Source organism: Podarcis tiliguerta (genome assembly GCF_965153285.1).
Source record: "Podarcis tiliguerta genome assembly, chromosome: 2".
Lineage (NCBI taxonomy): Eukaryota > Metazoa > Chordata > Lepidosauria > Squamata > Lacertidae > Podarcis > Podarcis tiliguerta.
The window spans coordinates 13,013,696-13,024,961 of NC_139535.1; the positions used below are offsets into that span (position 1 = coordinate 13,013,696).

The 11,266-nt window shown below is 45.7% G+C and overlaps 1 protein-coding gene across 4 annotated transcripts in view; it reads right to left on the reverse strand.

Annotated features, from left to right (window-relative positions):
- Positions 1–11,266, reverse strand: part of LOC310670718 (macrophage mannose receptor 1-like) — a 225,773-nt gene that overhangs the window by 11,610 nt on the left and 202,897 nt on the right. For 3 of the 4 annotated variants that reach the window (XM_083426423.1, XM_083426420.1, XM_083426421.1), the window contains exon 1: positions 2,596–3,033. The exons of the other annotated variant lie outside the window; for it this stretch is intronic. In XM_083426423.1, the coding sequence (XP_083282549.1) occupies positions 2,596–2,629 (34 nt within the window). In that variant the 5' untranslated portion in view covers positions 2,630–3,033. Of the gene's footprint in view, positions 1–2,595; positions 3,034–11,266 lie in introns of those variants that run through there. 4 annotated transcript variants of the gene reach the window in all.

The window sequence follows — 11,266 nt, forward strand, 5'->3', positions numbered from 1 at the left end:
CTCTGAGGTAGGGTGACAGATGGCGACTTAACTCCAGACAACCTAGAAAGTAGGGATTCAATGCTAACACCCCAGAGGACAGGATCACACTTCAAAACGACCTTTACAGATTAGAGAACTGGGCCAAAACAAACAAGATGAACTTTAACAGGGAGAAATGTAAAGTATTGCACTTGGGCAAAAAAACCGAGAGGCACAAATACAAGATGGGTGACACCTGGCTTGAGAGCAGTACATGTGAAAAGGATCTAGGAGTCTTGGTTGACCACAAACTTGACATGAGCCAACAGTGTGACGCGGCAGCTAAAAAAAGCCAATGCAATTCTGGCCTGCATCAATGGGAGTATAGCATCTAGATCAAGGGAAGTAATAGTGCCACTGTATTCTGCTCTGGTCAGACCTCACCTGGAGTACTGTGTCCAGTTCTGGGCACCACAGTTCAAGAAGGACACTGACAAACTGGAACGTGTCCAGAGGAGGGCAACCAAAATGGTCCAAGGCCTGGAAACGATGCCTTATGAGGAACGGCTAAGGGAGCTGGGCATGTTTAGCCTGGAGAAGAGGAGGTTAAGGGGTGATATGATAGCCATGTTCAAATATATAAAAGGATGTCACATAGAGGAGGGAGAAAGGTTGTTTTCTGCTGCTCCAGAGAAGCGGACACGGAGCAATGGATCCAAACTACAAGAAAGAAGATTCCACCTAAACATTAGGAAGAACTTCCTGACAGTAAGAGCTGTTTGACAGTGGAATTTGCTGCCAAGGAGTGTGGTGGAGTCTCCTTCTTTGGAGGTCTTTAAGCAGAGGCTTGACAACCATATGTCAGGAGTGCTCTGATGGTGTTTCCTGCTTGGCAGGGGGTTGGACTTGATGGCCCTTGTGGTCTCTTCCAACTCTATGATTCTATGATTCTATGATAATGCTCATGTTTTCCAGGCCCGGTTCGAGCACCACTGCTTCTTCATGAACACACGCACACACTCTCCTCCAAAATGACTGGAGCAATAAATAAGCTTTGTAAAGCAGGGGGTGAGGGCTGCGTGGTTCTCTCCGTGTTGCTGGACTACAACTCCCATCAGCCCTCAGCCAGCATGGCCAGTGGTCAGGGTTGGTGGGAGCATCTGACTTTTCATTTTAAATACAGCTTGGGTGGTAGGGGATGGAGGAAATGTGGAAGAAAGCAGCAAAGGAGTGGAGGTAAAAGGTAAGCAGCCCCACTGGGATCTATTCTGCCTGTACCCAGAGATCATCAGCCAAGGGATTTCTCTCTATTTCCTTTTCATTGGAAGTGAAGCAGTGACAACATGGCAGGAGACCTTTTCAGCTGGGATGCCGTGTGTACAGAACACCCTCCTCAATCTTTTAACACACTTTTCAACCCGCCCAAAAGACAACCCATTGAAACAGGGCAGTCCCTGCCCACAGGCTTAGAATCCTAAAGGACACAGCATAAAAGGAAACACGGGCACGGAGGGAAGAGGAAAAAATGTGAAGCCGGGCATAAATTATCAAAAGATGAATGATGAGTTGAATTATGCTCAGCTATATCATGGAAACAGTTCAGGGACAGGAGCGGAGTGATGGATCCTCTACGTGGGGCTACCTTTGAAGGTGACCTGGAAACTGCAATTAATCCAGAATGCGGCAGCTAGACTAGTGACTGGGAGCGGCTGACGAGACCACATAACACCAGTTCTGAGAGATCTGCATTGGCTCCCAGTACGTTTCCGAGCACAATTCAAAGTGTTGGTGCTGACCTTTAAAGCCCTAAACGGCCTCGGCCCAGTATACCTGAAGGAGCGTCTCCACCCCCATCGTTCTACCCAGACACTGAGATCCAGCGCCGAGGGCCTTCTGCCGGTTTCCTCATTGCAAGAAGTGAGGTTACAGGGAACCAGACAGAGGGCCTTCTCGGTGGTGGCGCCCGCCCTGTGGAACACCCTCCCTTCAGATGTGAAGGAAATAAGCAGCTATCTTATTTTTAAAAGACATTTGAAGGCAGCCCTGTTTAGGGAAGTTTTTAATATTTAATGCTGTATTGTTTTTAACACTTGATTGGGAGCTGCCCAGAGTGGCTGGGGTATAAATAATAAATTATTATTATTATTATTAAGCTGATGGAATGGGCTGTTTCCCACCACTCCTACTGAGGCAACCCGCTAATGGTTGCTGCGAGGTGGTATTTGTGTGTGAGAAGACTCATTGAGTGTCAGTGCTAGTGGATTGGGCCCAACTTCCCAGCTCTCCTCTAGAGGCTGCCTGCTTTAACGCCTTGTTCCAGGTGGCAATTGAGGTATTCCTACTACTTACTTGGGAGTAAGTCCCATTTAAAAGAATTGGCATGCGAACAACGCCTCCTAAAATCCTCTCTTCTACACAACTACAAAAGGTGCAGAAGCCTTTCAGTGGAACTTACTTCTGAGTAGACATGCACAGGATGACACTATTAATGCATTAATTCCCCTATGTCTGTTTTTTTAATTGTTCTTTAAAATATTATTTTATCAAATAAAGAGGCAGACGAATAGATTTAGTTCAGAATCAATTCTGGGCCTATTCGTTGCAAATACTTTGAGTGGGGTAAACTTCACTTACCCCCTAGAAGGATAGCTGCCAAGAAAAGCTTCATAGCGATGCAGAAGGAGTTTCTTCAAACCCGGGCAGGTTCCAAGCGCCCAACAAGAGCCGAGGTGCTAGGCTGCAAAAGTCAACTTCTGGGAAATTATGTCCTTGCTTGGGAGACTTAAAGCCTAACTGTGTCTGAATGATGAAGAGGAGGACCTAATTCTGGTAAGGATTCCACCTGAGGCAACAGCCTTGTCCACAAGATTATGCGAAAGGAAAGGAAAGAAGATTTGACTTTCAAATTGAGGCATAGGCACAGAAACATCCTGTCTTCCTGGGGCGCTGAACTGGAGACAGGTGCTTCCTTACTTTGGAAACCAGATCTCAGAGAACAAACAAGAGCTGTTTGGTCTCCATCCTGCATTGCACAGGTGTTCCCTGAGGAGCATCCATTCATTGAACTCCTGTTCCATACCATTTTTTTATCTGAGATCATGGCGGCCATTTTGGGTTCCATGATCTCAAGCTATGCTCTAGCCCCTAAAAAAATAAAAAAGCGCTTTTTTCGGGGTTTTCCTCAAGGTGAGAGCGAGGTGCAAGCAACATGACTTGCCTAGGAGCGTGTCCCAGATGACGCACGTCTTGGGTCTCCAAAACTTGGAAGCAGTGCTTGATTTACGTATAAGCTAAACAAGCTATAGCTTAGGGCACCACTCTCTTGGGGGCCCCCCAAAAAATTAAAAGAAAAATAAACACCGGAGCACGATTTCTGGTTTTTTTTATTTAATAATTTTTATTATTGCTTTTACATAAAGAGAAAGAAAAAAGAACAAAAGAACAATACAGAAGTACAGAAAATAATACAAAAAACAAAAGAAATACAAATAAAAACAATTCAATTTTCATAAAGTTCCTTGCATTAACTTATTTCTCAGACTTCCTCACACCTCCCCTCACTGTATTCCAAGTTAAAAATTTAATCAGCAAATCCCTTCCCTCTATCTTATCTTAATCTCTATCCAGATTTTTCGTACTTAACCGCATTGTTGCTATGAGAACAATTTCTGTTCTCATCCTGAAGCAAAGTTCTTAACCTGAGGTATTATTTCCGGATTAGTGGAGTCTGTAACCTGAAGCGTATGTAACCTGAAGCGTATGTAACCCGAGGTACCACTGAATAATGAATTGAATTTTTTTTTAAACAAAACTTTTGTTAAAAAAACCAGAAGCTTTTTTTATTAGGAGTTACAGCTATCCCAAAAGACCAAAAGAAGACTTTTTATATATGGGACAACAGCCGCTTGGATGCTACTAGCCCAGAGATGGAAAGAAGACAAAGTTGCTACCAAAGAATAATGGCAAACCAAGCTGATGGTCTCTGCCGAAATGGCAACGCTGACTGGAAACCTCAGGAACCAGGAAGAATTTTTTTTACAAAAGAATGAGAAAAATGTGTAAGTTATTTAAGAGACCACTGCAAGCAGATGGAAACATTGGCAGGGTTTTGATTTCACTTGTTGTTTAGTTGTTTAGTCGTGTCCGACTCTTCGTGACCCCATGGACCAGAGCACGCCAGGCACTTCTGTCTTCCACTGCCTCCCGCAGGTTGGTCAGACTCATGCTGGTAGCTTCAAGAACACTGTCCCACCATCTCGTCCTCTGTCCTCCCCTTCTTCTTGTGCCCTCCATCTTTCCCAGCATCAGGGTCTTTTCCAGGGAGTCTTCTCATCTCATAAGGTGGCCAAAGTATTGGAGCCTCAGCTTCAGGATCTGTCCTTCCAGTGAGCACTCAGGGCTGATTTCCTTCAGAATGGAGAGGTTTGATCTTCTTGCAGTCCATGGGACTCTCAAGAGTCTCCTCCAGCACCATAATTCAAAAGCATCAATTCTTCGGCGATCAGCCTTCTTTATGGTCCAGCTCTCACTTCCATACATCACTACTGGGAAAACCATAGCTTTAACTCTATGGACCTGTGTTGGCAAGGTGATGTCTTTGCTTTTTAAGATGCTGTCTAGGTTTGTCATTGCTTTTCTCCCAAGAAGCAGGCGTCTTTTAATTTCGTGACTGCTGTCACCATCTGCAGTGATCATGGAGCCTAAGAAAGTAAAATCTCTCACTGCCTCCATTTCTTCCCCTTCTATTTGCCAGGAGGTGATGGGACCAGTGGCCATGATCTTCGTTTTTTTGATGTTGAGCTTCAGACCAAATTTTGCGCTCTCCTCTTTCACCCTCAATAAAAGGTTCTTTGATTCCTCCTCACTTTCTGCCATCAAGGTTGTGTCATCTGCATACCTGAGGTTGTTGATATTTCTTCCAACAATTCCGGCTTGGGATTCATCCAGTCCAGCCTTTTGCATGATCAATTCTGCATATAAGTTAAATAAGCAGGGAGACAATATACAGTCTTGTCGTACTCCTTTCCCAATTATCATGGAAAATATGGATTGATACATTAGTTAAGAGTTGGAAGAAGATGCAGTTTTAAATGTTTAAAATGGGACTCCAGGGAGGAGGTGAGGGAAGTCCTGAGATGTGGAGGAATCTCCGTATATGGATATGTATATATATATATATATAATTCTCTCTAATTCTTTGTTGTAAAATCATGTAAAAATGATTTTTATTTTAAAAAAAAGATATCGTAGAGTCTGAAAAGGTTCAGAAATGAGGCGAAATTATTTTTGTACTTAATAATAATAATAATAATAATAAAATTTATTTATATCCCGCCCTCCCCAGCCGAAGCCGGGCTCAGGGCAGCTAACAACAATAAAACAGTACAAAAGTACAGCACAAACAACGCTCTAAAATCATTCATTATAAAATTAATTAATTCAAGCCACTGGCAACCATTGGGCCAGAGCTCTGCGAAGATTGCTGAGGGAGGGAGTCAGGCTGTGCCCTGGCCAAAGGCCTAGTGGAACAGCTCTGTCTTGCAGGCCCTGCGGAAAGATGTCAAGTCCTGCAGGGCCCTGGTCTCTTGTGACAGAGCGTTCCGCCAGATCGGAGCCACAGCCGAAAAAGCCCTGGCTCTGGTTGAGGCCAGCCTAACTTCTCTGTGGCCTGGGACCTCCAAGATGTAGTAAAAATGTCAAGAAGTAGTAAAAATGTCACCGTTCATGTAGACTAGGTAGCGGGGGAAACCCTGAGGTTTCCAAAAGTACAACAGATATTTAGGGGGAAACCCTACGGGGAGAGAGAAAATCCAGAACAGACCAAAGAGAACAGAGTGTGCTCAGTAGGGTGTGAACCGACTAATAAATGGAATGGGTAGGGGGTGGAATGGGAAAATCTGGGCTACTTTACGAACAGCGCTCCATGTTGCAACACTTTGCTGCGGTACTGTTGAAGCCGTCTTACGCTGCAGGTGGCCGGAGGCAGAGCCCTCTACTTTTTAAAAGCAACCATGTGCACATTGTGGAGAATTTTGAGAACCGGGGTTTTTCCTGCAGTCATTTCTTCCAAAGCAGCCTAAGCAGTCGCGTAACTGACTGGTGCTGCTCTTCGGCAGCAATGAGGAAACCAGTCACAAGACAGATGAGGCTGAGCTCCGGCCTCCCGCCAGCACAACCAATGGTTGAAAGTGATGGGAACTGTAGTCCGACAACGACTGGCAGCGTACAAATTCCCCATCCCCCCCCTCTCCTGGTATGCCCCGCAGAGGACCTTAAGGTCCACAAATGACAACATTCTGGAGGTCCCAAGTCACAAAGTGGTTAGATTGGTCTCATCTGGGGCCAGGGCCTTTTCAGTACTGGCCCCGACTTGGTGGAACGCTCTGTCACAAGAGACTAGGGCCCTGTGGAACTTGCCATCTTTCCGCAGGGCCTGCAAGACAGAGCTGTTCCACCTGGCCTTTGGTTTGGACTCAGTCTGACCCTTATGTTTCCCTCCCCTTATGGTTTTGACTTTTAAAATGAGGCTGCATTTTAAATTGCATTTTAACCTGTATTTTAATTTTTTCTTTTTTTCCCTATGATGTTTTTACTGAAATTTTATTGATATTAGCCGCCCTGAGCTGCTCCTCTTCTTCTTCTTCTTCTTCTTCTTCTTCTTCTTCTTCTTCTTCTTCTTCTTCCTATTATTATTATTATCCCTGCTCTCTGCTGCTTAAGACCTTGGTATCTTCTGGAAACCACAGGGAGGGAGGGTGCTCTTGAACTCGGGTCCTGCTTGAGCGTTTCCCACAGACATCTCATTGGCCCCTGTGAGAACAGGATGCTAGACTATATGACTCATGTCTCCAAAGAACCAATTCTCCCCCATGAGTCTCCCCAGTTATTCAGATTAGCATCTTTTCCAGGCACCCCCATCAGAAACTGGGGAGAGGGCTTTTCGGCTATGGAAACTTTGCTGCAGAGATGCTCTCCCAGCTCTGAAATTCGAGGGAAGTCCTCTTTTCTTTATCTGAAAGACGTCAAGCTGCACATTACAATTACAGTGGTACCTCGGGCTACGCTTCAGGTTACATACCGCTAAGCCATAAATAGTACCTTGGGTTAAGAACTTTGCTTCAGGATGAGAACAGAAATCGTGCGGCGGCAGAGGGAGGCCCCATTAGCTAAAGTGGTGCCTCAGGTTAAGAACAGTTTCAGGTTAAGAACGGACCTCCAGAACGAATTAAGTTCTTAACCCGAGGTACCACTTTATCTTTATTGTCATTGTCCCATACAGAACAATGAAATAGAATAAATCTACATCAGACGTTCAAAAACCAACAAGCCTGCTATCCCAGCCTGGTTAACCCCCTAAAAACTCTGATACCCCATAATTAAATACAATATACTCCCACAAAGGTCCTTGCCAACAAAGGTCCGTATAGTTAAAGCCATGGTTTTCCCAGTAGTGATGTATGGAAGTGAGAGCTGGACCATAAAGAAGGCTGATCGCCGAAGAATTGATGCTTTTGAATTATGGTGCTGGAGGAGACTCTTGGGAGTCCCATGGACTGCAAGATCAAACACATCCATTCTTAAGGAAATTAGCCCTGAGTGCTCACTGGAAGGACAGATCGTGAAGCTGAGGCTCCAATACTTTGGCCACCTCATGAGAAGAGAAGACTCCCTGGAAAAGACCTTGATGTTGGGAAAGATTGAGGGCACAAGAAGAAGGGGACGACAGAGGACGAGATGGTTGGACAGTGTTCTCGAAGCTACCATCATGAGTTTGACTAAACTGCAGGAGGCAGTGAAAGACAGGAGTGCCTGGCGTGCTCCGGTCCATGGGGTCACGAAGAGTCGGACATGACTAAACGACTAAACAACAACAACAAATACTCCCACAGAGACTACCTTACACTGCGTTTAAAACCAAAATCGCATTTGGATAGAAACTGTTTCTCAGGCGGCTAGTCCTAGTCTTTAGAACCCTGCACCTTCTTCCAGAAGGCAGAAGCTGAGAAATCATTTCCGGGGTGCGCACTATCCTGCGCTATCTCTGCAGCTTCCTTATGCCATCTGGAAGCATAGATTTGATCCAAGGTGGGAAGAGTGCACCCAATTATCTCTCCACAGTCTTTACAACCCTGGACAGCATTGTTTTTCCCCTGACCATGCAGCTCCCAAACCACACAGAGACCATAAGTTAATTACAGTCAAAAGACTAGAGTGGGTTCTAAAAATATGATTAAAGAAGAATGAAGCTGTAACATCAGGAATGTAATGAACATATGTTTGTAACAGGATTGGGAAATGTATTAAATTTAAATAATTTGGATGGATTTGTTAAAATTTGGAAAACTAATAAAAAATTAAAATAAAAATATGCCTCTTATAGGGTTGCCATATCAAAAAAATGAAGACCCAGACAACTTTTTTTGGGCATAGTTGTTGAACTGTTTTTGTAAAATCTATTTTTAATGAATTTCGCCAGTTTCGAGGCTGCCGACATGGGTTGCCATAAGCTCAGATTTTCTTGGACATTTCAGTGATTTTCCGCCTGGACACAGTTTCAGATGACCAACTCCAGGCTATTTCCAGGAAAAGGGACACGGGTGGCGCTGTGGTCTAAGCCAGAGAGCCTCTTGGGCTTGCTGATCAGAAGGTCAATGGTTCGAATCCCCGCGACAGGGTGAGCTTCCTTTGCTCTGTCCCAGCTCCTGTCAACCTAGCAGTTCGAAAGCACACCAGTGCAAGTAGATAAATAGGTACCGCTGCGGTGGGAAGGTAAACAGCTTTTCCAAGTGCTCTGGTACTCGTCATGGTCCTCTGTGTGCCAGTAGCAGTTTAGTCATGGTGGCCACATGACCCAGAAAGCTGTCTGTGGACAAATGGCAGCTCCCTCAGCCTGAAAAGCGAGATGAGCGCCGCAACCCCATAGTCGCCTTTGACTGCACTTAAACGTCCGGGGGGTCTTTTACCTTTTTACCTTTATTTCTGGGAAAATCCAGATGTATGGCAACCCTAGCCTCTCAGTTATGAAAGGCAGGAGGGAAATGTGTCTTCCAGCATGCAATGAACGCTGCGTAATGAAGGTGCTGGACACACCTCTGTGGGAAGGGAATTCCACCGCTTGGGGGCTGCCACAGAGAAGGCCCTGTCCTGGGCCAGCTACCCACCCTGAACTCCTGCAGGCGGCGAAACTACCAAGAGGCCCTCCTCTGCTTATCTTGAGATGGTCTGTATGGATGGAGGCACCCTTTCATATATTTGGGGCCCCGAGTCACTTAGGGCTTTAAACACTAATGTGAGCATTTTAATAATAATAATAATAATAATATCTTTATTGTCATTGCCCCCTTCGGGCACAACAAAATTACTTGGCTGCTCCATAAAAACACTAATTAAAAAAATATAGTAAAAATACAGCAAAGGAGATTTGATGACTTTCAAAGTCCGGGCTTCCCATTCAGGGCCGAGATTGCTCTGGATAAGAAGCTGTTCTTAAGACGGCTCGTTCTTGTCTTCATCGTCCTGTATCTCCGTCCCGACGGCAAGAGCTCGAAGAGACAGTGACCAGGATGCGATGGATCTTTTACTATGTCCAGTGCCTTCCTATGGCACCTTGTGGCATAAATCTGCTCTAAGGTGGAGAGTGGGCAGCCAACAATGCTCTCTGCTGCCTTCACAACCCTGCGCAACCCCATCCTGTCCTGGGTAGTACAGCTTCCGTACCACACACATAAGCCATAAGTAAGCACGCTCTCAATGGCACAGTGATAGAAGGCAAGCAGCAGTTTCTGCGGAAGATGGTTTTTCCTTAGTATTCTAAAAAAATACAGTCTCTGCTGCGCCTTCTTCACAAGCCCCCTTGTGTTGACACTCCAGGACAGATCCTGTTGTAATTCAATGCCCAAAAATCTGAACGTTGTTACCCTCTCCACACAGACCCCATCAATCAAAAGTGGCTGGACATTGCTCTTCTGTCTCCTAAAGTCCACCACAAGTTCCTTTGTCTTCCTTGTATTTATGAGCAAGTTGTTAGCTCTGCACCACTCTGTCAGCCGCTCCACCTCATCTCTATAATCCATTTCACCCTCCCTTTCAGAGATGAGCCCAATCACGGTTGTGTCATCTGCAAATTTGACAACCCTATTACTAGGGTGAGTAGCGACACAATCGTACGTGTAAAGAATATAAAGGAGCGGACTGAGTACGCATCCCTGTGGTGTTCCTATGTTAGTCTTAAGCATATTAGAGGTATAAGGGCCCAACCGAACCCTCTGGGGGCGGTCTGAGAAAAAGTCCAATATCCACCCACAAAGTGATAACGGAAGCCCCAGATCTTCCAGTTTAGACATCAGACGTTGTGGTAGAATGGTATTAAATGCCGAGCTAAAATCTAAAAATAGCAGTCTGGCATAAACCCCCCGCTGCTCCAAATGTGCAAGGACGGCATGGAGGGCAATCGCCACAGCGTCCTCTGTCGATCTTTTCGTTTTATAAGCATTCTTTTGGGACGGAAATGCAATGGCGATTGGTAAAACTGTGAGTGTGATAAAGGCAATTCTCCAGTTATGCAGGGGGTTATGTTCTGGGCCCACGTGTGCTTAAGTGAAATCTCGTAACGTGGGGAGCGCCCTCTAAACCCCCTTTAAACACCTTCTCTGCGGTTCTCTCTCTCTGCAATCCATACTCAAAATAGGTAAAGGGTAAAGGGACCCCTGACCATTAGGTCCAGTCGTGACTGATTCTGGGGTTGCGGCACTCATCTCGCTATTTTGGCTGAGGGAGCCGGCGTACAGCTTCCGGGTGAGCTTCTAAGCAGCTTCTGGCGAACCAGAGCAGCGCACGGAAACATTACAGAATCACAGAATCATAGAGTTGGAAGAGACCACAAGGGCCATCGAGTCCAACCTCCTGCCAAGCAGGAAACACCATCAGAGCACTCCTGACATATGGTTGTCAAGCCTCTGCTTAAAGACCTCCAAAGAAGGAGACTCCACCACACTCCTTGGCAGCAAATTCCACTGTCAAACAGCTCTTACTGTCAGGAAGTTCTTCCTAATGTTTAGGTGGAATCTTCTTTCTTGTAGTTTGGATCCATTGCTCCGTGTCCGCTTCTCTGGAGCAGCAGAAAACAACCTTTCTCCCTCCTCTATGTGACATCCTTTGTTTACCTTTCCGCCGGAGCAGTACCTATTTATCTACTTGCACTTTGACGTGCTTTCGAACTGCTAGGTTGGCAGGAGCAGGGACCGAGCAACGGGAGCTCACCCCGTCGCGGGGATTCGTACCGCCGACCTCCTGATCGGCAAGTCTT